Below are 27,188 nucleotides of genomic sequence, written 5' to 3'. Positions count from 1 at the left end.
AATAAATAAAGTCATAAATTTCTGCTACCAATTTCGTTTGGAGACTTGGGCTCTTGCTTCGTGGATAGGAGATAATGCTTCCGGACAATTCCGCAGCGGATGATGTTGGTTCTGATGTTGCTGGTACTGCTGCTGCTGCTGCTGTTGCTGCTGTTATTTGAAGCTGGTGGCTGTGCTACTTTTGCCGATGGCTCAGCAACGACTACCTAACGATTCAATCTCAATCTTCCGTGCCAAGCTTTTGTGCTTCATTGCCATTTTTTCGTCAAATACAGTGCTCTCGCGGATCGTTTCCATACTCAGGCAACGACTTACCAAACGACAATAGACCGCGTAGCCTTCCCAAGTGCAACGAAGCTCGAAATCAAAATTCAACTAATTGTATACGCAATGATGGAGCGATTTGCCACTGTCATTGCTATTTGGCCCTGCTTGAACTTTTCGTCGTTTGCTATTGCCGGCCAGAATTAGCTTGCTGCTTTAAGCGTAACGATGACTACCCCGGTTAGGATCAACCCGTAAATCTATCCATCTAAAAATATCCAATTTCCTCCACACTGCTCAATGGTGCTGTTTTTTTTTTGTTTTTTCCTTTCTTGAAGAACATTCTTTTCCCGTGCGTTGCTTTATCCTTTCTTGCACATCACTGCCGAAAGGATAAGAGACTATAAATTCATGAAATTTAGAACTGTGTCACTGTTTATGACAAGCTGTGGCGATTTTTTTCTCCTACTCATCCTTTTCCAAAGCGCAAGAACTTTAACAATTCAACAATGGAACTACTACGAAGGTAGGAAAAAGTCAGTAAAAAGCGTAGCCCATCTTACCGTTTTGAGTGCAGGAAGCAATAAACTTCACTCGGGACTGTATCGATGCAATCAAACTGTATAACATAATAAAAATCATGAACCGACTCACCGACTGTCTCGTGATTCACGAAACGGACACTTATTCGGCAAATCAGGGATCTTGCATCTCAGTGGGAGAAAACATAAAACTAAAATTTCCATACAAATCCAGTTCCCCGTTGATGTGAGCTTTTTCCTGAGGGCCATAAATCACTTTAGAAAGGTAATCCCTTTCACTCTATCACAACCGACGAGCAGCACGACCCATCGGAACCAATCAAGCGTTCTTCGCACAATGTATGCATACCAACACTACCCGGCCATCTACCGGTTTTTGCATTGTTCACAATAAATAAGGTTGTAAGATTCAAAATTGAATTAAAACCATATTACATTTACACCCAGCGACGAGTTGTGCGAGGCCAAGTTCAACCCAGTTGCTAAGTGCCAGGCAAATGATTTTCATGCTCAATAACAAAGAAAGCGAAATGAGCCAATGTCGTTGGATATCCGCTGCCACTATCATCAAGTGTCTACTTCGCGCCGCGAAAAACTGCTCCACCGCGGCACACTCACACAAGTAGAGCGACTCGGAGCGGTTGGAAAGTTTTTTTTGGCCCCTTCCCTGCGTCCAATGCAATTACACTTGGCAAATGGAGTTTTCGGATTCCCATAATACTTCTTGTCTTTTGCTGCAGCTTACGAGCTTCCGATTTCTTCCGCGCTACTTACCGCGATCTGTTTTTGTCCAATTTTGCGCGAACCCAGGTTCTTCGGGATTCGTTTTGTTCAAAAACCAACGGCAGCTAGTTAGGCGAAAGTTTTGCCGGATTATTACCAGCCCCTCTGTACTGGAACTGTGTGACACCGGCTAAGTTATCCAAGCCCGGAAGTAATCTATTTTGTTCCGATCACTTTTTTCCCCCTTTTCTATAGCATTCTTAGACGACTTCGTTAGGAAATAAAACTATGCGAGCTAAAGCCCAAGTTAGCATCACCAGTTTATCCGGTCTTGCAACTGTGGACGAATTTTTTGTACGACTTTTATATGACCTGCACAAAATCCACAGATGACAAATATGATCAGGTTCATGTGTACGCAATGATTAAGGGTTATTTATTGAGCTTAAAGAAGGTTGTGATCCTTATGAAGTCTAATGCGATATCCCCAATGGGAAAACAATTAACACTCAAAGCTATGAACTGGGATTTTAACAGCTTCTTGCTTTGTAGAAAAAACAATCTTCAAGGAAACATGACCATGTTCGCATTACCGTACACAGGATAGTATCGCGCACCAACAAAAATGACAAGAAAACCAAACTCATTGCACACACTTTCGTTTGACTTGTTCTCTCACAATATGTCCGTATCTACTAACTGCCCTTGCCCGTATACGTCGTTATTAGTCATTGTGACAAAAATTAATGTCCCCCATCAAGCGAACCTATTAGATGCTAATATTTGCTACACCCTGCTGCATTTGCTCATGGTTTAGGTGCACCAGACTACAAGCCACTGTCTGGCAAACACTCGGGGACCAAAATTCGAATGAATTAATCAGCAAAAAAGCCTTCCCAACATTAGGGCACCGAGTCCTTCAGTTTAGTGTCCGACAAAAAAAAAAGAATAAATATAATGAAACCACTCCACCAGATCACTGTACTGGGCGCGGTTACACTCCCCGAGGGTTAGATAACGATTAGCCGAAGGTCAGCTGACGATGTTTAACCGTGGCCATTCATGCGAAGGATAGCAGCAATTACGGTCTTCCCGCTACCGACATGCTACCACTTACATTCGCCATTACTTCTGATCGATGTACCAGACGTGCCCTTATTCGTGTCGACATTCTGTCGATCGATTTACCGATGTACCAAAAACGAGATGTTGCAAAACCACCACTATTTCTGATTCAACTGGACCAACTGACGAATGACGACTGCCCAATGTCAGTGGGATTCTATGGAAAATTTCAACTTGACGTTCGCCACTATCGGCGAGATATCGTGACCGAATAAAAAGTAGCACCAAAAGTTTCCTGCAATCGTCGTTTTGCTAACGGTGCTTGATTTTTTTCTTTCATTCGCGGATAACATTTTTTAATCCGTTCACTTGTCACTCAATGTCAGCTTGAGCGAAAGTTCTTTTACTCACAACATCACCTAGTGGCCGATAGCCAGCGGTCAGCACCATTCAACTCGGACAGAGGTGCTTCAATTGCTAGAGAAATTATGATTGATTGACCAGCGCCAAGACGGTATGATTAATGGGTTTGATCGAAGTAGAATCAACGAAGGTAGGAGGGAAAAAAAGCATTAATACCCAATTCTACTCGTGCTTTCCTGAGTTTTTACGCCATTGAACGTTGATTTAGCGGTTAATCGCGCTGGTGTTGTCTGGAAGAGAGCCGACAAAGGACGAATCCTTTTAGAACATTTAACTACTTTTGATTACAGCCGGTTCGAAATGTGGATTGATAATATGACTAATTGGTGATATAACTGAGAGGGACCAAACGAGTCACGGTTATCTATCATCCATTTTCATTAAAAACTATTTACAATTTTTTTTGAAGTGAGTGTACTAAGATGTACCAAGATAACAAAACTGCTTAAACATATTTAAAAAAACAAATGAGGGAACGAATTTTTAAAAATCAATAATATGTATCTTGTTGCAAATATCAACCTATTTCTTAGAAATACTTATACAATGTTTGTAGGAACGTCATATTACGTAATTTGGTGGAAAATAGTACGCAAAGCACATATATTTTGCAACCATCGGCAAACATCCCTCTAGTCTAGCGATATTTTCGGTACACTTCATACACACAATCCTGTTTGATCGCTGCCGTAACACTTCAAAACATCCACGAAACACAGCACCGACTGCAGGCATGATACATGCTGTGAAATCAATCCACAAAGCGAAACTATTTTCGTGTGCAAACTTTCTGCTGATGATATTTCAGCCAACATCATGGCGCAACATTTTTCGCTCGGTTGAGTGACTTAATAGAGAAACCGGAAACTATCCCAACGCCCCACATACGTGAGTATCACCTTCACACTGTGATACCCGTTCGACCGCTGCACACCACCAGCACCCTTCCAGTCAAAAAAAAGGGCTTCAAACAAACCGGCACGACGAGTAGCGCTATGAGGGTCGCAAACCATTTTCGACAAAGTTCGGCTGTCCTGCCATGTTGAAGATGCCAGCTGATTTTAATAATAAACATCAGCATGAAGAATGCTTTGATAAATGGTTTATTAAATTCTCCTGTCGCTGTACACAGCCCACCGTTCGTATACAAAGGAAACACATATCAATGGTGCGCAACGTGGCATTCATGTATTCTGACACTTGAGGAAACTTTTGCGGTAACTTTCTAATTAAATGAAAAGTGTTTACCACATCGCCATCAGCAAAAGTAGTAGCATTGTCATTTTTTGTTAAAATTTTTTGTTTCGTGTCAGCAGTTTTGGAAACTCTGTAGACCAAAGATAAACAATTCCATTCACGGGGCGCCTTTGATAGTTGATAGTTGGATGCGAGAATGGCAAGGAACGGTGTTTTCCACAGAGTGTCTAATTAAATCAAGACGCTTAACAACGTATGACCAAACAAGATTAACACACGCTTGACCCGCATTAAAATTTCAACGTCGGTATACTATTGGTGCGAAAAGAAAAGAAAGGTGTTTAAATTTCTCTATTCCTCGTTAGTTTTTTACCAAGTTTATGAACAGTCTGTTGCAAACTTCGGAAAGAAAACCGATAAATTTGCCAATGCATAAAGCATTGTTTGCGAAACATTCAATTTCAGCAACACCTAGCACGAGTCTAGTCTAGGCATATGTCATCTAGGGAAGGGATCACCATTTCAGCACACTGCGAGTGAACTGACAGCGTGTAACGATATTTCACCACGCAATTGATCCTCCATAAATCCGGCCCACTTAAGGCTGACCCACGGCAAAAGCCCTCCGACCGCAGGCCGATGTTCATTACTTTTGCATTCAACCATTATATGTGGTAGATAAGGAAGACCGCCACGCCGGTATCCCGAAAGTCGTAAATTTAATTTATGTACTTAAAACCCGTACCACCAGTGTTGACAACAGTGCTCGTTACTCGTTACGCCTTAATAACTTCGGGCGGTGGTAGGTCGATCAGGAAGGCAAGCACCATTGTGCGCTTGGAAGTAATTTTTATTTTCATCCCACAGGAAACTTTTCATCGTAAAACAATGTAGCACCAGTAACCCACATTGCGTGTGAACGCAGATAACGTTGCGTAGAAATTTCACTTAATGTTTTTACCGTGCATGGTTGTCACAACAAAAAATTTAAAAAAAGCAGCTAGGAAACATAATCCCACTTACACACCATAAAATTTACTAATCTTTGCCATAAATAAAAGAAAAAACATGTTTCAGTTCGTAATTGTACATAAGTAAAATTATATAGTATTAATTTTAATTTTGTACAATTATGAACAGAAACAATTTGCATATCCCATTTAAGTTAAACCCAAATGCAACTTTACTATAACATCGGTGAATTGTTTTGTAACATATGCGTTTTAACGCATCAAAAAGAACTTTTGCGGATATGAAACGTTTACAATTATAACATTATGTGGTGTTAGGATATTATCAGCCGTGCTAGTGCCTTACGATCCTGAGCTGATGCAAGAGTTTTCCGAAACGGTAATATAAGTATAAGTGTTGATATGAAGTAAAAGGTTGTTACACTATCAATGTTGACCTACGTAAAACATACTTCACTTGAAATATTTCAAATGCATTTCCGCACTATAGCACGCATGGTAAAAGAAATACAAAATAAACCATTAGTTTTGCATTCACCCGACGTGAGGAAAATGTTTAGCTCATCAAAAATTAAACTTTTTCTGTCAGATTCAATCGTTGCTACAAAAACATCGAAATGCTTTTGTTACCATTTGCCCCATTAAAACTCGTGCATTTTTATAACCCTCACAAGGCCCCCTGAGAACCTGTAAATCGTTGCAGAAATACCACATACAAACCGCTGAAACTAAACAACTGATGTAAAAGTGAGAAGTGAAGAGAAAAAAAAACAATTTCAAATTTACCAAAGTGCTTTTTAGCGTGGCAAGTGACTAAGAATCGAAAGCAAGTGCAAGAAAAAATAATTTTGCAACGGTAAAGAAATAGAAGGCGGGGTGAAGAATCCAACGAATACAGCAACGTTCTAACATACCACTACATACCGCTGGCAGCGCAAAAAAAGGGACATCTTGAGAGCTGCACAAGAACGAAGCTGACGGGACGTTGTAATGAATGATAACGAGATTCCACATTTTACTGGCCGTCCTTTTAAGTTGACCCGTCCGCTTCACATGCTTCCGCCTGCCGAGCGCCTGTCAACACCATCAGAACACTGGGAGGTGTCGCGTTAGCCCTCCCGTTATCCTTCTTCTCATCTCGATTCATCCTTTTACTGTTATACTGCTGCTGCTGCTGCTAGACCTCAGCACTTGGCCCAACAGTCCATCGCTACGAACAAACGCGCTCGATGGGATAGAATAAAACTTATCAGCCCCATTCTCCAGAGGGATGTAAAAAGAGCACGCTATCCCAAACGAGCGACCAGTGGCGGCCCTATTCTAGATCCTTGTTGCCCTTGCCCTTGCCCTTTCCACAAATGAATTTCATACCGGTCCATCCACAGCAGGTTTAACACGTTTCGTTCGCAGTGAAATCGTTTGAAAGCGTTATCGATGGGCGTGTGATGCTAAATTGTTGTTGGTGGCCAAAAGGGAGGCAAATACTTTCGATTCCTTCGCTGGCTAGAGATAAATTTTAAGACATTCGTCCAAGTTCGTGGTATTTTGTTGTGTATTTGTAAAAAAAGTGTGAACAACTGTTAGAACAACAGCTGAGCTTATTGTTCAGAAAATGGCGATAAGAAGCACTTGTGGCTAGCCATTTGTTTGTGTGGTTGTTCGCGTGAATCGATAAAGCCATTTTAAACACAAATCAAGCAAAAGCATTTTAAAACAAAGGAACATGCTGTTGGAACATTTGGTTTATATGGTTTTTCAATTCTATTTACAGCTCTTAAAGGAAATAAAATGATTATATATTAATTAAATAATAACATAACGATATATGACGTATTCTTAAGAATTTTTAAGAATGGATACCATGAGACTCTTGCAACTACACTATTCTTAGCATTCTCCTATATTATTTGACAAATCGATGCGAACCATATTCTGCCTCGTTGGATCGGTAGTGTCAATGCGGATGTAAGTTTACAGAATACGTGCAAATATTTTGCAATTCCAAACGGTCAAAGGGAAGATGAAAAATAAACTTACCCCAAGACACCGTAACGGACTACCATACAAAGCTGAGCCGAGGTTAAGGGAACTTTTCCTTTGCGTACAATATTACGTTACATATTCACGTACGTAGTGATCCCAATTGACTGACCGGCAGATGGAAATTGCAAGGCAGCAAACGATTTACATCAGCCTCTTGAGATGTTTTCATTCTCAAATGACCCATTTCCTTTCGGGATTCTTCTATAACCATGAATATCCTTAGCCTCAGCAACTCAGCAGCCTTCTATCTTTTTTAGCTCGTTATGGTGTGGTAAAAACATTTTAGTTGTTGAACATTTATATGATATGTTAAAGACAATTTTAAGTCTATTTTAATAATGTACGACTATTTTAAGAATTTATTAAATCATTTTGCTATGATTTAACGATGCTAACTTAAGTGACTTGTTGAAGTTACAGATTATTTTACCCATTCCCGATGAAGATTCTCTTGAGGTACGGTAACCATTATTCGTCTAACGAATTGTCTGATACGATATACAAGACAAGAAACTTCCACGTCAAAAAGGCGCTTTTGGCATGTTTATTCGAAAAAAGAAAACAAAAAAAAATAAAATAAAATTAACATCCTACCAACCAGAAATAGCGGAAGTCTTGCCAAACAAGTACCTCAACCCGGACGATGGAGTCGTGAGGATTGTTAAGCCAAGCGAAAAAGCTAAAAACGCATTTTGATAAAAACCAAGCAGCCACACTAGAAGTAATTCGTTGGTCCCAACAAAAGAGATTCGTAGCGTAGAATAAAACTCAGATAGATTGAAACGTTACCATTGAATGAAAGACTTTGTTCTGGGCCATTTTGCACCGAAACTGTGGTAGCAAATTACACCAGAATTTCATGATTGAGAAGCTTTTGTGCTATTTGCGCTCCGCACAATGATAGACGCTCAAGTTACCCGAGGTTGTTATCACATTCGCGCCAAATCTAATCCTTTCCAGCACACCAATCATCCTGCCTTTCAACAACCAATCATACTCACATACAGTGGTCTGTACGGAACTTGTTCGCTAGACGCTGAACAGGCTGCATCCATTATTTGCACTTCGATAATCCTCTAAGTTTTGTGCACTTGATAGTGGACGTATAGAAAGATTGTCCCAGAGCTTTTGCTTTTCGTTGCAAATGCTTTATCGCATCATTGTGTCTCAAGGGTAGACAAAAATCGGTTCCTCGTAGAGTATTTCGAAACTAAAGTGTTATATAGCACACCAGATTTGTCCGAGGCTACTTGAAATCTTTGAAGCTGCACTAGAATACAACGGAGTATATACGAAGTAATTTTTAATACAGTAGATTGGTATAGGATTTTTTTTCTATTAGATTTTTTTTCTAAACCAAATAAAATCATTTATAACTACAAAATTCTTTCACATAATAATTCAATTTAAATTAGCTAAAGATTATTGTAAGACATCGCAGAAGCTTAAGGTAAACGTTCGCTTCACTCAGATATAATGGTTGCATCACTCGCTCAAAACAGACAACACCCGCTTAACCCATAACTTAGCTAACTTTACCACAGGAGAAATCTCGTTTCCGAACAACCGAGCACAACTTGTGGTTTTCATTGCAAATAGAAATTTCTCGCTTTCCTTTCCGGTGTTATTCTGCCAACGAAGAGCGAACATTTTCCGCAACGGTGATTGCATTGCAGAAGGGAGTCACATTGCTAGCTTTGAAGGAACGTTTTTTTGCTGGATTTTTGTCTAGTGAGAGTAAAACAATATTCAGTTTTACTCATTGGACCTCAGCATCCGTCCAATGGATGTACGAATTATGCAACGGTGGCATTAATAAAGCGCAGAAATAAGTTCCCTTATATAAACTACATCAGTGAAACGACTGATTGCATCATTGTTTTTATGTAATCAGCTTTACATTTCACAACTGCTTTGTTTTTTCCACAAAAACAACTTAATCCAAAATACAGTAAAATCGAAACTGAAGTGCAATGTACTGGAAATGCAAAAGAAAACAAGTATAAAATATAAATGTAACAAAGTATCCGATTATTTTACCATCAAATCCATGCGAAAAAAAATTATTTTTGGTATTTGCATGTAACATATCAACTGTAAGCCGAGTAAATTGTGGTCGAAATAGTTTGCTAATTATAACACCATACTAGGTTGGTCAGATGGACGATGGTTGGTTGGCCATTTCCATCGTTTCCAATTAACATCTTATCACAAAAAGCTTCTTCTTACCAATCGTTAAGGAAGGGTAATTAACAAAAGTGCTATCCGAGCAGTTGTCATAAATTATGGTAAACGTTCATATTAAACCACTGGGCAGATCTGTTGCTCCACAGTCGTAATACAACTTGATCTTTCAATCGCCCTAATTAATCGCAGCCGCTGCTTTATTATTCATACGAGACGCCTACAAAGAATTAACTGCCATTGTGTCATTAAGTGCTAAACTAAATCAATGCTCGGCTTAGTAACAAATCCATTGGTACTGTTGTTGTTAAATATACTCTTATAATGTGAAAAAACGATAAAAAAATATGAGTTGGAAGCAAGCCACAAAAAAATATAAAACCATACTGACAATTAATTACGTCTTACATTGTATAGCAATTATAAAATATAGTTCATTAATAATTAATAAATATCGGGCTGAGGAATTGAAACGTTATTTTGCATCAAAAAATTTATAATTAACTTTCTATATTCTAAGTATTGTAGTGGATTCACATGCCAAAAAGTTATAACAAGCTAGAAAAAAATTGCTTATGGTCAGTTAAGTAAAAACGATCACACATGTTACATTTCCCACGTTTTTACTGCCTGCAAAGGCAGTATATTGATAAGCCACAACGCATTAACATTTCCTTTCTTGATTCATGTGCCATAGCTCATTTCAGTCAACGTTCACAAGGCAAAGCAACATGAAGTTTAAACTCTCACACGATTTATATGTGAAAAATCTTAACTCAATACGATGGTACGCTTCATTTGTCGGTCTTGATATAATGGAGCCGAACTATAGGCCGAATGTATTTACTGCGTTGGCATTTTGCTTAAATTTGTTTTCCTTGCTTAGTGAATTTCACACCATATGGTACTACTGGCCCGATATAGTAAAACTGATGGAATCTGCAGCCATCTATGGCATATTGATACAGGTAAAACAAATATTTAAAAAAACAAGTTTTGTGTCAAACTACTGACTCTGCCATTAATTTCTTTCTACTAGGGTATGGCTAAATTTTACACAGTGCTACGGTATCGGCAGTTCTTTGAGGCCATGTATAATCGCTTGGATAGATTCCACTATGAATATCGGCATCATGAAAAGAATAACGCAACACTTCTCTTAGTTATGGGACGGATTTGTTTAATGACGAAACTAATCACGATACAGTTTGTCGTATCGATCATAATCCTAACTCTTACTCCCGGTGTACAATACATCCTCGAAGGCGAAAAACTAATGCCATACGCCATTATCATTGTCTTTACTGACCCGGAAATTACATCACATTTCCTGATGAATATTACCATACAATATTATCTGCTGGTGGTTGGGCTTGCCGGATTTATAGCGGCAGAAAGCATGTTAATACTGTTTGTGACCAGTGTGGCTGGATATGCCGATGTTTTGAAGAATAAGATTGATGAAATGAATGACGTCCTGCTGGAAGCAGAGAACTCCAAGGATCGCACTGCCGTCAAATTAAAATTGCGTGAGATACTGCTGCTTCATCAACGCGTTTTGGAGTAATTATGCATTTTTCTTCTAGAAGTGAATGTTTTCTTTTATTGTCCACTCACTCCTTCCAATGTTTTAGGTACGAAAATGATCTTGAAAAGCGTTACTATCTCAACAACTGGGTACAAGTAGCATCGATCGTTTTCAATCTGACAGGTGCTTTGTTTGGTTGCTATGTGAGCAATAGCTTCACCATGTACGCACTAGCGATCGCGGTAGTAATTCAACTCTTTGAGCTCTGTCTCCTGGGAACTATCCTCAGTATCAAGGTTAAGATAAGGTTCCGATGTATCATGTACCAAACATTCATTATATTCATTGGTTCTCCTTTAGAATGAGGAAATTGAACATGCATTCTACAACTCGTTGTGGTATCTGATGGATCGTATCGAAAAAAAGGACTTTATGATAATGTTCCACAAAAGTCAACACGCCATCGAGATGACTGTCGCTAGTATGGCGCCGTTGAATATTGTTCTTTTCATAGCTGTAAGTGTGCAGTCAGGTAACAACTTAAATTAAATATTGATTTTACATCTTTGAAAAACTCTATTTTTCGCAGATAATGCAAAAGATCTACACATTTGCAATGATGTTGATGAACCTTGTCGATTAAAATTTTAAAAGTTGTTAATACACGTAAGCAATTTTATTACTATATCCTGGGTATCTTTATATCCGGAATATTTCTTTTAACGGATTGTTATTATTTTTTTATGCATTAAATACGGCCTGCCCGTATTGATAAATTAACGGATTATCATTTAATATGAAATATTGAATTTGCAATAAATTTCAAAACACACACCAACATATTTAACTCAGCGCCTCTTACACGGCAAGACAGGAACTAAATCCCGTCCGTACCGTTCCCTCGTAGCAACTGCTGAAATGCTGGATAAGTGATATTATGAAATCTAAGAAGCTATTTATAGAAGACATGACCTAGTAGGTCGTTACACCAGGAAGAAAATCATACATGACAAGAACAGACATTACTATTGCTCGAAAAATAAATGAAATATCTCTGCATTCACGCGTTAGTAATTAAAAGGATTTATTTTTTGTATTTTAATGTATACCAATAAAAATTAAAGTACAACTTCAGATTGCTTTAACTGCCATCTGTTTATATTTTTGAGTAGGACATATATCAGAACGGACTTCCATATCATACATCAATCTCTTTTTCTCATAGAGGCGTCCCAGATCATTCCTCATGGTTCATCATGGTTCATCTCATTTATCTAGAAAAATTAAAACAATATTCATATGAAAATGTCCAGATGTTTAAGTAAAATATTAAGTAATAGTTGAATGAAGTATGTTTTAATTTGTTTCTCACATTTCGATGAATGTCACTTTGAAAACTAATACTTTTACATTGTATGTCTTAGTTGATGCAATGTCTTACCTTTTAAAATATTCATACAGTTTTAATCGTTTCCATGTTGCCTCCTTGTTCCAATGCACTATCTAAGTTAAGGAATTGCAAGTTGGTGCACTTGAAACAATTTGAAACTTTTTTTGTTGATTGCATTTAATAACTCAAAATCATTTGAACAAAAACGATCACAAGTGTTACACTTCCCACGTTATTGCAGTGTTGATATATTGATGCATAGCTAAAAACAAAAAAAGCTTGTACTTGTTGCTTGGTGTCTGTGCCATTGCTCATATCAGTCCACGTTCGCAAGTCAAAGCAACATGAAATTTAAACTCGCACACGACTGATGTTAATACTGTTTGTGACCAGTGTGGCTGGATATGCTGGATATGTTCTAAAGAATAAGATTGATGAAATGAATGACGTCCTGCTGGAAGCAGAGATCTCCAACGATCGAACTGCAGTCAAATTAAAACTGCGTGAGATACTGCTGCTTCATCAACGCGTTTTGGAGTAATTTTGCAATTTTTGTTCTAGAAGTTAATGTATTCTTTTATTATCTACTCACTCTTTCCAAAGTTTTAGAACAAAGAGTCTTATAATTGGCGCATATAATATGTGGTCGATTACATATACATCTTAACTTTGCTTAAAAAATAAATTGTCTTTGCATTCACAAGTCAGCTATTAAAATCCGCTTTTTGTTCCTATTTCTTTACATAGCATATCCTGTAATACCTATTAGTATTTCTACATTTCTTCTTCTTGGCTTAACGACCTTACAGGTCACACCGGCCATTTCTGGCTTACGAGACTTATTTTACACGTAACCGGATAGTCAGTCCTTGCTACGGGGGACGGTCCGGATGGGATTTAAACCCGGTCCTGCCGTGTGGACCGGCGCCGTTTATCACATACACCAACGGGCCCCAACTCCTTTTAAAAATGTTTACTCCATTTAAAAATATTTAATTAAATTGTTTTACCTAGAGATATAGGATAACAATTCAATAAAAACGACCATCATCAATGTGAGCCTGTTAACTGGGTTGAAAAAATTGTGCTACGATTCTGTCGGTTGATAACTTTTTTATTTTTGAAATTGAATTGAATTAAGACACGCGCACCTTAAATGTGTTTCGTTTAGAAATTGATAATAGGGCATCATTAGGAATCAAAAAGAAACCTGTAGTAAGGTGAAAGTCTTGTCTATATATAAAATATTTGGTCAAACACCGAGTCACCTAGGCAGAAATATTCATATATAAAAAGATTATTCAGCCACCAATGTAATACTTACATTGGATTTTGATGGCTGAATTATCTTTATATATACTAATTTTGGAGGCGAAAATCATCATAAAAAAATCAGTTACTTAAAACTTCAATCCTTCTAATGAGTGCTTGCTCCCAGTTTAATATGCCTATTGCATTGAAAAGGTTGAAATAGTTACAATAACTTTTCCTTTAAAGCTATTTTTTATATTTCATTTTACGGATCAAATCAGGAATCAAACACATTTCCAGAAAACGACTGCATAAAAAACTTGGGTTACATACGCTTTCATAGACAATTAACCTCTACACCAGAAAAAAACATATTTTTAAAATATGCTCATCTTTTTCCACACTTTTTTCTCGCTATCTCCGATAACTTTGTACTAGTAAAATATTCATACAGATATAATTGCTTTAACACTGCCTCTTATTCTCAACGTATTATCTACGTTGAGAAACTGCAAATTGTGACAAATGTATCTGTACATAAAAAGCATTGATATTGTATTATTAAAACTTCACATAATATCATATGCTCGACTTTTTGTGGCTTCCAGTTTATACGGAATAACAGTATGAACAATCACAAATGTTACACTTCCCAAGCTTTTTACAACAAATATAAACATGCATAATATATTGAAGAATGACAGCATAAACATAACCTTGTAGTTGATCTTTGTGCCACAGCGCATTTCAGTTCACGTTCGCAAGTCAAAGCAACATGAAGTTTAAACTCTCACACGACTTATATGTGAAAAATCTTAACTCAATAAGATGGTATGCATCTTTTGTCGGACTTGATATAATGGAACCGAATTATAAACCAAATGTTCTCACTGCGTTGGCGTGTTGCGTAATTTCGGTTACACTGCTTAGTGAATTTTATACCGTATGGTACTACTGGCCTAACTTGGTAAAGCTGATGGAATCTGCAGCTATCTATGGCATATTGATACAGGTAACAACAGTCTGGTCATACATGATTTGTGATAAACCATTTATTATCATGATTGGATTCTTTCTGACAGGGCGTAGCTAAATTCTACACCGCTCTACGATATCACAAGTTCTTTGAAGTCATGTATAATCGCTTGGATAGATTTCACTATGAATATCGGCATCATGAAAAGAATAATGCAACACTTCTCCTACTTATGGAAAGGATTTGCCTGGTGACGAAGCTGATCACGGTACAGTTAGTTGTATCTGGCTTGGTCCTGGGTCTGACTCCCGTCGTACAATACATCTTCAAAGGCGAAAAACTAATGCCATACGCCATTATCATTGGCTTTACTGATCCGGAAATTACATCACATTTCCTGATGAATATTACCATACAATATTATCTACTTTTTGTGGGAATTCCCGGATTTCTAGCTGCAGAAAGTGTATTAATACTGTTTGTGACCAGTGTGGCTGGATATGCCGATGTTTTGAAGAATAAAATTGATGAAATGAATGACGTCCTGCTGGAAGCAGAGAACTCCAAGGATCGCACTGCAGTCAAATTAAAATTGCGTGAGATACTGCTGCTTCATCAACGCGTTTTGGAGTAATTATGCATTTTTCTTTTAGAAGTGAATATTTTCTTTTAGTCTCCACTCACTCTTTCCAATGTTTTAGGTACGAAAATGATCTTGAAAAGCGTTACTATCTCAACAACTGGGTGCAAGTAGCATCGATCGTTTTCAATCTGACTGGTGCTTTGTTTGGTTGCTATGTGAGTAATAGCTTCACCATGTACGCACTAGCGATCGCGGTAGTAATTCAACTCTTTGAGCTCTGTCTCCTGGGAACCATCCTCAGTATCAAGGTTAAGATAAGGTTCCGATGTATCATGTACCAAACATTCATTATATTCCTTGGTTCTCCTATAGAATGAGGAAATTGAACATGCGTTCTACAACTCGTTGTGGTATCTGATGGATCGTATCGAAAAAAAGGACTTTATGATAATGTTCCACAAAAGTCAACACGCCATCGAGATGACTGTCGCTAGTATGGCGCCGTTGAATGTTGTACTCTTTATCGCTGTAAGCTCAGTAGTTTGTGTCCATTACACAGACATGTTTGTTTAATATGTTTGAATATTCTTCCTTCGCAGATAACGCAAAAGATCTACGCCTTTGCAATGATGTTGATGAGCTTTTTCGAGTGAAGTAATGCAGTTTTTTTATTCATAAGGCACGGCCTGGCCGTATTGCTAAGTAATGAAGCTTTGCATCATCACAACATGTCTGAAAACAATTTCCTGCATCTATAGGAACATCGCAGCAATGTTTCGAATCACACACTTACTAGCTTACGTTGAAGGTTTAATACACATTACACGTGTTTTATATTCGTGTTTTAAAGAAAATAAACTATTTTGAAATCAATCATGCAAATGAGTGACTCGATAATGATTTATTTATTTAAAAAAAAAATAAGATATAAAATATATTTTCTAGAACTTTGTTCCCAAGTTATGTTATTATATATTTACTTATATAAATGTTTCTAGTTAACACACTTTTCGATAGTACATTTGAAATTGATTAATTCTATCAAAAATCAACTCGAAATACAACGTTTTCCATTACCTTTACTTTCCCATGACATTCACGTTTGTATTCGATCATAAAACTTACCACCATTCTGCAGAACAATACAAAAAGAGATAGTGCGATTATCTTATCTTAACTATATTCCACCGCAGCCAAATCAGCGCTCGCCATGCACAGCAAACCTTTCTTCCCCTTCGTCTGCCACTAAAGGATTGTAAGTGGATAATGGGCGTCGGGAGTTACGTTTAATTATCCAACACTCTGCAACGTTGGGGCACTATCGGGAAATTGCCGCTAGATTAAACATACTACCGGTTAAGCATCCACGTCTTTCTCCCGAGGCCTGAGCTCGACTAACATTCAAGCCGGAACGAATTTTGCTTAATCGAGCATTGGTGAAGAAAATAAAATGCTAATTTCTTTGTGTCGTCTTTCCCATTCGTTTCGTCACATCCAACCGTTGCACGGAGCACGACGCCTCGCATGATAGGGCACAGATACAACCAGCGAAACACGAACGCGACTAAACGTTGCCCATTAGTTCAAATTAAACTTCCAAGCTGTAGCGAGAGCGAGTGACTGGCAAAACCTGGGTATTGGCGAAAAATCACTGAAGTTTCCTGAGTATGTTGCCAACAGCCTGCTTGACCCCATCGTATCTTCTTTGTTAGGTAGGACGTTGTTTTACATTTGATGGTCCACCATTGTTGAGAGGTTTGGTACGTACGTTTCATCGAAGTCTAATCTCTTGAGGAAGTTTTTTGTTTTCATTTTTACCGATCGCCGTGGAATGGATCGTCCCACGGTATTACGACTGCGCATCATCTCACGCGGTAATGGTGGCTTAGTAAACAAACAAAATGTGCTCATCAACCCAACGCAGCTTAAGCTCTGCTGTTATTTGGAAACATTTTATTAGCTTTCGTGCGCCGTATAGACAGTATTTTTGTAGGTTCTTTGCTTGCTCATTTCGAGGCGAGGATTTTCCGCAAAGCTAATTGCAAACGTAATAAGACTGATGGCTGGGTGCATTTGCATGTATTTAGAAAGAAAAACTTAAGAATTGTAACATTTGCTCTTATTTGTGTACGTCATCATCAAATTACGAAAAAATAAATGAATGTTAAAATTATTTTTAAATTTGTTTCGTTATTGGATATTATTAAGCAGCCATTTATTTTCTCATTCTTTTGCTAAGAAATGAATGAAAAGATTTTTTTTTTGGTAAGAACGGCTAGACCGTATCAAGATCTTTAATATTTAAACGTTGCCCCAATTGCGCATGTTTCAGTCCTCTAACAGTTAAATGCTTCCCAGTGTGCGTAACATTTTGTTCTAATTGAAAATGAAACACGCAAACACTGCGTGCACAACCCTCCTTCGGCACAGTGAAGTGATACAAAACGAAACGAAAATACCACAAGCTTACCAAACAAATGAACCGAGCTAGAAGATTAAGCTTCTCGTTTTATAATCCTCTCGATTCTGACTTTGGTTCTCCATCTGACGACATTTATTTATCGCGCTCGGGATAATATTGCGTATCTAAACGTACTGTAAAGCGATTATTGATTTTATAATACGATAGTTAATGTTGCTGATTGTTGAAATACACAGTATTTTGCCTAAAGTTACAGTGAGTATTAATTATTTGAAATAGAGATTTCTATCGTATGGTTAGGTTGAAAACATACAATTTAATCATAAATTAAGCAAAACATGCAGCGTCTGATTAATAAGCAAATCGCCTAGCGGCTGAGCACCAAACATTTCAATTAAGGAAACATAACAGTAAATAAACCCAGAAAAACAGAAATTATACATCAAGCCTGGTTCATAAATCTTTATTGGCGTCAAACCGGAAATTTTCTATCGGTTGGTAGCCATCACCGAACCATCGACAAATGATAGATTGTACGTGCAGCATCAGCACAATCCCCGAATCAATCAATTGCGATTATCAGCCCATGTTATTTGCACCGTCCAAGACTTCCCACGGAGTTTTTCCCATTAATTTCCGGATCCCGGTTCAACTGAAGGCAATACGAGACATCTCGCCATGACATTGAAAGAATGTATCGGAATATCGAAAAAAAAGGTTTCCTATCTGAAAAAGGCTCGAACGCAACCGAACGAAAACGGTTCAGTTTGCGACCGGACGCTTGGAGAGGTGCAATGAAAAATGATCAGCATTATTTCGCAGGTCAAACATCGAGACAAAATCTTCATCGAGCGGAATTCCGTTCTAAGCCAACATCTTGCAAGTTGACTGTAGTGATGATACTTCATTTTCACACAATGCTGATTGGGCACAAAAATCCTTTACCAGTCATTGCTTATACAGATCCGTACTGGGTATTAGCTGCTTATTAAAAGCGCAGAGAAGACACACATTTGTGTATGTGTATGTGTGTGTGTTTATTTGTTTCTGAATAATGGGGCCAATAAATAAGAGCCAATATTTGCATTCTTTTATCGTTGATATCGTATCGTTGATTATCTATTCTAACGTATCTGATTGCACTGGTGAACACATTGTTTACCTTAGTGCAAGAAAATACAATTGGCATTCAACTTCCATATCCTTGAAATAGACAAACAAAATGTTTTCTATCCAGAAAGAAGCATCATCAACCTGCAAACTAAATAGATCAAATAAAATAAAATTTCACATCGTGTGCATAACGTCAGTGTACGGTTGGAATCGCATAGCAAAAGAGACAAATCACAGTTCTTGCAATGTTAAAGAAATATTTCTAAGGACACAATCTTCTTAAACTAAAAACTATTGTAATATTATTTACTTACATATTATTTACTTACAATCCAATTCGAGCGAAAAAAAGCGTTTAAAACAAAACAAATTATTATCACAATAAATTAGATTTCACAAACACATCACATTACAAAAGGAAAAGCTTTAGTATACTAAAGCTTACTGTCTTGAAATTGAACAAACCAAACAAGTAAAATCTAAGCAAACGAAACAAAGCGGACATGTGTTCATTTGTAACACCCCTTTTGATCACATATCACAACAAGGAGGAGTCAAACCGCTATCATCCGCACCGATGGAACTAAAACGTAATACGTAGCGTTACACGTAAAAGGAAACCATTGACATTCCTTATTCACCCCCGGGGTTGCAGACATACCGTAGGGTTGAGCAATGGTATCATTCACTTTCCTGCTGGTACAAGTTGATAGCCTTGTCAGTTCTAAATCCGTTCCCAGCATCCACCACGACGATGAAAGGTAAACCGCTACAAGCGACTCTTTGTTGATGCGGAACTGCGAATAGATAGAGTCATATTTTTCCATGTAGCTGCATATAATCTTGGATATGATATTCAAAGCACAGAATTAAGAAACATAGCCAGATCATAATTGAAAGGAATGACTGGGCCAGGTTTTTGGTTGGTTGATGAAATTTTCCACCACTCAAGGGGTTCAAGTAGCCGAGCGTACGATACGCATGGTACATCGGTGTCTAGGAGGTAGTTGATTGAGCCACCGACAATTGTAACTCCACCAAACTCCACGCCACCAATCTCTTGCGCGGAAAAATCCTCAACAGTGTAACCGACCCGCTCTCTAGTCGGGCACGCTCCATTTCAATAACAACAAGCTGTTGGCGGTTGGTGATGGTGTACATGGCCGCTCACACCCCTGCCGAAAAAAACAACAACAACAAAGAAAACAAACGTACAACAACCATTCGACTCCAAGGACCGTCCAAACAAGCCAAACGAGCAACCGAGCAATGAAGCAAACAAACAAACAAACTTGCCCGAAGACTTCAAGACATTGGAACCCTACGTTGCCAGTTTCTCCACTCTTTTTCGGGTTCCTAAATTCACATATACACACACACACACGAACACAAATCGAAACATGAACTTTCTGGCCACACTAATGCCACTTTATGATACCGCCACAGCGCGCCGGCATTTTGTCTTTTACACTATTTCTATGATTGCTTTTGCCGCTCGTTGCCACTTGCTGCCGATCGTCACCGTTTGCGGTAAGCTCACCGGGAGGCATACGATGTTGGTGAACCAAAGGAATTTCAATATAAATTCTCGCACACAACCCACATCATGCTGTGCGTCCGTCCTCCGGTTGGCGGAGCCTACCGTGTAAGGATAGTTTATTTTTACCGAGATTCACTCGATACCACTAGATACTCCCAAAAGAAAACAGAGGAGCAAAAAAAAAGCTTTCTTCATTCTCACGCCTCTTCGACAACAAGCGCTGTTTTGCTTGGTGAACATGAGCAAGATTGACCGATACTTATGTATAGTACTTTTGCTAACTCAAACGGTTTGCTGGTGCTGCTGTCTCGATGTTGAAGGCACAAAACCTAGGCTATGTACTTAGCCGCATCGAATAGAACGCTCTTTTGCACACTTTCTTCACCTAATCGGTGATCATCAATATTAAGTGAACTGCCGCTTCGTTAAAGTGCGGCCATCAATGCAAGCTGCTATTGTTCAAACGTCTTCATTTTATGCCTCAATACTTTATCTGATTAAGCTGATAAACATTTTACTTAAGGGGTTTATCGGTACCGATGGCTTAGAAGCAAAATTACACTCTTGAGACAGACAAAAAAAAACTTATTTTCACTTGTGTGAGGAAGCTGTACAAAAAAATTATTGGAATGGAATAATTTTATGTAGTGTAACAGATATTTAAGCAAAAGTTTTATTATCCCACCAGATTGCCTGATCTTCTTGAAATTCAGTCATTTTTCGTTTTAATTTTCTTAGACAATTTCAGCTAACGATTAGCAGTTTTGAGAATTCACATACTTTACAAATAGTTGCAATGCATGTTTTTGACATTCGCCAGACCAAACCTTTCATTCGGCGGAAAGCATTTACCAATTCACCAACAAGTACAACGCATTTTTTAGAATTGTAACATATAACCATAAGAAATTTGCTCCCACAATTGCATTGGAATGCATGTATCGTACGTAGGTTTCTTTGCAGTAGTTAAATCGCTAATCATCGCTGTTTGATGGACAAAATTCGTTGTTTGCAATGTTCGTTCAAGCTTCTTCAGTTCATCAGTTCAGCCTAAAAATACAGCTATATACTAAACATATACATCAAGTTACGTAGAATTGTGTTTGTTAAGGTGTGCTTAAAATATGTTGCACTAGTTGTTAGTAACTGTTTCATTCATCAGCGTTTAAAGCATAACCAACATTGCTATAGAAAAATAGTTTAGACTGCTTTACTAGAAAAACAAATATTCAAACGATGTTAAACTCTCTAGATTAGAAATGGTTACTCACAAACACCACAATCAAACATATGTTATACAATTTTGAGAGTGTGTCTGCGTGTATATATTAAAAGCTAGCATTCTTTAGACAATTTTATTTCCGGTAGTTTTGGTTCCATTATTTAAATATCCTCTTCTTAGTTCAATTAACTTCAACAAGAGCCCTATTTTATTACCATATCACAACTTCACTGCACTCACATTTCGCATATCCCAAATCAAACATATGAAATGTATGTTTTACTGGCTGCCTGACATGCGTTCACCATTATCCGCCGGATTCTTTGGATGATCATAACGTTTGGCCTGTGTCCATGAAATAAGCGTTAAGCATTAACCTTTTTTTTCTCCGCAATACCTCGCCCAGCTATATATCCCACGACCAACAAGGTACAGCAAAAAAAAATATATATGACGGATGATGCACCATTCCACCGGAAAATAACCGGTGAAGGTTATGGTTCGCACTGTGGTTGCAGTGAGCTGCAGTCATCCGTAATATCCGTTGGTCATTGCGCACTGTCCGCAACCGATCGGGTTGGGTGTTTGTTAACGGCGTTATAAACGGAAGGTTAAGGGTAACCCTTAAACCACGAAGCAGTTACCAAACCGTTCCGTTCCGCTTGCTTCCCTGCCCGGGGTTGTTTGCTTTTTGCTTCTCTTTTCATTTTTTATCTCTCACGAGAAACCGCGTATGAATGATAAAAATATGAATAAAAATGTTTCCTGCATAAAGCCCAACAATGAAATTCAAACGGCCTCCCGCAACAATCCTCGGACAAGTGCGGATCGCACATTGCAACATATTTCGTTCGTGCCGCTTGAGCACGTTTCCATTCCACTTCCGGTGACCATTTTGTGCACTGATTCACACTCTACTTTATCCCGGTTTATCCCCCATCTAGACTCAATCAATTGTTCTGCTTTTATTCGTTGTACTATACTTGCAAGCATAATTTTACCATCGAAACACATACGCGCTAGTGTGTGTATGTGTGATTGAATTCTCCCATTTATTGCTCGAACAATTCCGTTGTTTGCTGTTTAATTTCTGCTTCATTTTACGTTGTTATGCTCACGTTATCTGCTTTGCTTTTCGCTTCGCCGAAGATGTATCCATCCGTTCGCTAAGAATGCTAGCATCCACCGTAGAGAGTCGACTTGAACCTATGTTCATCACCTTCTTAGTCCACCGAATGAAAATGCTCATGTCGTTCACACATCACCACCAAACCTCACCCTGCTCTCGCACCAATGCGAATGCTTTCCCCCTCCCCCACGTAACCGTACCGTATAGAGCACGGAGCGCGAACAAAAAAAAATCCCACCAACATAGTCATACACACCAGAAAACCATTTACCCCATGATCCTGTGCTACGGTGCTAACGTTTGTCTCTCTTCTGTTCTTCTTCTTCGCTTCCTGTTCAGCTCCGAAAGCCTGTGTCCACGTTGTCGATTCCCGGCTCGATGAAGACACCGTGCGCCGGTAATCGGGAAACAGTATCGGCTGCATGCACAGAAGAAGCTGGCATCGCGCTCGTGGGCGTACACTCAGAGTATCCCAGGTGAGTGTTAATCAGCAGTCCGCTGTGCGGTATATTTTTCCCTTGCCACCCTTGGTGAACGGAACACAAAAAGTGTGCACACCAACGTCAGCCGGCCAAGCGGCAAAACTTTCACCACAGCCAAACGTAATCAGCTTTTAATTTTCCATCATCATTTTCCTCACCATTTCGCTACGACAGGTACATGGAGGAGCGAGGCCTGGGTGGCGGCGTCTGCAAAGGTCCCGGCACGATACAAGGTGGCCCCGGTCAGAAGCACAAACCGAATGTAGGATACCGGTTAGGCCGGCGGAAAGCGCTGTTCGAAAAGCGGAAGCGAATCAGTGATTACGCCCTCGTCATGGGAATGTTCGGCATTATTGTGATGGTGATAGAAAACGAATTAAGTAGCGCTGGTGTATATACTAAGGTAGGTCGCAATGCATGTCATCCAGTTGCAGTCTACTACTGTTACATTGTTTTTTTTTGTTTTATCATCAGAGATCGTCCTGAGACATCAGGGATGTTGTAAAATAATGCATCACCATTTTGTTTTACATCTCGTTTCACTTTTTTTAACACATTTTTTCAAGTTTTAACGAAAGAAGTGTTTTTTAAATTTTTCAAAAAAGATTAAGTAACAAAGTATGTACATTCAAAAGTCTGTTAAATTTTCTTTCCCAAAAAAATGGCTTTTCAGCAGACGAAACGCTGTTAAAGCCCAACGTATTCCGTCCAATACCATCAAAACTTAAAAATCTTGAAATAAAAAAAAACAAAGGCTTCAATAAGTACTAGTAAATTATATGAACAATATCCTGTACAAAACTTCAATTCAATTGGCTCACAGATCTTCGAAAATTTTAAGTACCAATTTGCAACACGTTGCTCTGACAAAGACACGTCGATTGTTGAACATTTTTTTAAAGCGTACTGACTATATATTTCCTATTGAAACACCATAAGAAAATGATGTGTTCATGATATGTAATGATATGCTCATTTTAGGAAGTTAAAGATAATTTTTTGGGCAGTAAAACCTCAAGAAGTTTTGGTCAGACATTTCCGGCTTAAATCCCATTTGTTTATCTGTAGAAGGATGGTCAGTCCAGCGTATACAGATATGGCCAGGATAGGATTTGGTACCGAAGCCTGTAACACGATCGGTGCCCCTACCTAAAATATATTTATGAAAAATTTCGCTTTACTAATGCGGTGAAATAAATCATGGAATTTGAGAGGCATATGACAATTCAATCAAACATACCGCTGTTTTGGTAAACTGCACTTTTCATACAGAATGTTCCATTTTAGCTGCCAACCTTGAATTGGTAAATTCTGTTTAAGTTGAACTAGAAAGTCCTAAGTTCCATCATTAATCCTTGGCATTTTCTGGATCTAGTGTAAAAGACACCTGTTTTTGTTCAAAGGTAACACTGAAAATTTAAAATTATCATGCTTGTAATTTGAACAGAACTCAGGTTTCGTACTTTCGTTTGTTTTAACATATTTGAAAAGATTAATTATTCTAAATATTAAACTATTTTTGATTCATTCTTAGTAAGCCGTCTTTGATGGTTTATAATGCTGTCAACTGTTCATTGCTTATTCAAATAATCTATCGACCAGTTTACATTACAATTTCCACTAATTTCGCATGTTATTTCAATCATAAAAAACGCTCTAAATTCTGGCAAAACTATAAAGTTCTCGTTTCCACCGAAGAAAAAACCCCATTACGATGTGGTATGAATTTTATGGCTTCATTCATGTGCCACCATGAATTAAATATAAGCAAAACCGTTCGAATGGGACTAAGTGAAAGCTTTCGAAAACATAAACCACAAACAGAAATGTAACGAATGATTCAACGACTGTTATATTTTTATGTGTGGTCGGGTTAAGATAGTTAACCGACTTGTAGGGACATCAATGGAAAAATGTTCAACAAAGAGCAACTGCAGCTACCAATAAGGATTTTTGTTTTTTTTGTCTACCTACAGCCTGCATGAATTATCTACACACACTTCGTTTTCTTGCGAATGTAGCTAGATTTATAGCTTTTTAGATAAGTAAAAAGTGTTCTCTTTGTGACGAATCCTTTTTTTTGTAACCATTGCAACTACGACCGTTTTTATATTGCTGTGTAAAAATTAAAGCCAGATGGATCAATCGAACAATAGTCAACAAAGATTTTTTATACGCGATTACCTTCTGCCACCTAAAGTGCTGACAAGCGAAACTTTTTTTCACACTCTAAACGAAACAGCACTGAAACTCTAATCTAAATCTGTGTAAGATCCAGTACAACCCTAGCAATTACTGTGGGACCTCCAGTTAACAAGGGTCCATAAAAGCTGTAAACTAAAGGCAAAGGAAGGAATGCAGCAAACTTTGTCTGTCGTAAAAATATACGATTATTTCACGGTCAGCCAAAGCACACGACCATCGTCGTGCACCTTCAAGCGAACCAGCAACCAAACGTGCATCCGTTCTTTACTGCTTCAAGTTGGATAGCTTGGTTAGACCAGAACAGAAGACTAAAAACCGCAGAACGGTTTCTCAAAAGGGACTCGAATGGTTCTTCGAAATCTCCAACTGGGAACTGGATGACACCAACACCACTCACCAAAGCATGTGGCTGTGATGTTTCAGATGTACGATTGTTAAGTTTTCCCAACCCGAAAAGTAGCACCTTGGCAACGCGAAAGTCTTCCATCGGTTGATTCACTGGATAATGCTTTGTAAACAAGGTCTTGTAAAATTGTCTTTTCACAAAATCTGTTCTCGTTTTGCTTACTGCTGTGTCCGATTTGTACCTTTGCTTCGAATGCAGTGAAAATAATGAAATTGCCCATAAAAAGACACAAAATTTTCAAACCGGTTGTTCAACACAACGGTACCAAATGCTTACCATGGGAACCGCTTAGAGAACCGTGATTCTCTAATCTCGGGGACAATCTAACATCTAGTCGATAATCTCATTTTATAGACCCCTTTTTAAGAACCCGTTATCGTATAATACACATTTGCTTTTGAGGTCTTGGTACACGTTCGTCACTTTGTATATTGACACAGTTTCTTGAAGCCTAACCAACAATGTACCAAAGTAAAACCCGATCAGGGCACCAAATTAAATGCAAATGAGCATTATCATAACTTCTTGTTTTATGATATTATTTCATATCGATAATACCATTTCGCTTAATGAAGGTAGATTTTGACCATATTAAGCGATGTTTCATGCTATTCACATAGAAACTATTTAATGTGACTTTATTGATATTTTTTAGTACTTTATAATGAAACCCAAACCGGCAAAATTGTATCATTTACCTAAACATATCGGAACTCAGCATCATAATGGTTGATCTTGCATATAAGAATCATGCAACTAAAATATTGAATTAAATATCCATTTCAATCATATTTCCCTTCGCAAGCAAACGACAGTACAAACGAGCTGGTTATAATGAATGGAAATATTTCAAAATAGTGCAATTAAATCATACCTTTGCCTAGAACCGCGTTCCCTCAACATCGCACTTATGCCTGGTGAATCGTAAAATTCAATTTATGTGCAGTATCGAGCATTGCTGTCTGCATAATTAATGCAACACACCACAATGGTGGTGCGGATCGTTCCATTTTGCCGACACCGGTGAGTGAGCCGAGCTTGCTATCTAGAGGAAAAAGAGTACAAACGTACCACATCAGAAGCTTTCCAGCCAAATCCTCTCGAGTGCACAGCACAAGACACACAATAGAAACGACCCGTATGCGCTGGAAAGTGTATCTTCATGATGTTTGCCGCTGTACATTTAATACATTGACAAGTTTTGTGTCAAATTAATACCAAGTGAAAATATTACTAGCAACATGAATAATGTGTAATAACTGTTTAATTTCAGATTTTGGCACATTTCACAAAACCAAATCAATGACACGAAGGCGTGTTTAATGCGACTCATAATTTATTATTGCAATTATTACAAAAAGTCGGATTTTTATGTTTTATTCAATTCGTGGTATATAAAGCAGTATTTTCGCTTTTGATTCCTAAAATAGCATGAACTACTCATTCTCGAGTGTGGTACATTGCATTAAAAATACATTCAACCTGAAACGAAGAATGGTTTCGCAGAATAAAATATCTTTGCACGTCCA

At 38.2% G+C, this 27,188-nt stretch overlaps 3 protein-coding genes across 24 annotated transcripts in view; all 3 read left to right on the top strand.

Annotated features, from left to right (window-relative positions):
* Positions 1 to 27,188, top strand: part of LOC125769606 (small conductance calcium-activated potassium channel protein) — a 140,233-nt gene that overhangs the window by 71,386 nt on the left and 41,659 nt on the right. For all 22 annotated transcript variants that reach the window (XM_049438380.1, XM_049438374.1, XM_049438394.1 and 19 more), the window contains 2 exons: positions 22,906 to 23,042; positions 23,223 to 23,451. In XM_049438380.1, coding sequence (XP_049294337.1) covers positions 22,906 to 23,042; positions 23,223 to 23,451 — 366 coding nt within the window. The remainder of the gene's footprint in view (positions 1 to 22,905; positions 23,043 to 23,222; positions 23,452 to 27,188) is intronic.
* Positions 10,356 to 11,308, top strand: LOC125769690 (uncharacterized). Its single transcript, XM_049438499.1, has one exon. The coding sequence runs from the start codon at positions 10,455 to 10,457 to the stop codon at positions 10,977 to 10,979; it is 525 nt and encodes a 174-aa protein (XP_049294456.1). The 5' UTR covers positions 10,356 to 10,454; the 3' UTR covers positions 10,980 to 11,308.
* On the top strand, positions 11,162 to 12,300 carry LOC125769711 (odorant receptor 67d-like). Its single transcript, XM_049438521.1, has 2 exons — positions 11,162 to 11,236; positions 11,301 to 12,300. The coding sequence occupies exons 1-2, from the start codon at positions 11,162 to 11,164 to the stop codon at positions 11,487 to 11,489; spliced, it is 264 nt and encodes an 87-aa protein (XP_049294478.1). The 3' UTR covers positions 11,490 to 12,300.

This window comes from Anopheles funestus, chromosome 3RL, assembly GCF_943734845.2.
Source record: "Anopheles funestus chromosome 3RL, idAnoFuneDA-416_04, whole genome shotgun sequence".
Taxonomy (NCBI): domain Eukaryota; kingdom Metazoa; phylum Arthropoda; class Insecta; order Diptera; family Culicidae; genus Anopheles; species Anopheles funestus.
Note: the sequence above shows the minus strand (reverse complement) of the source record. Positions and strands in the feature narration are given on the sequence as shown.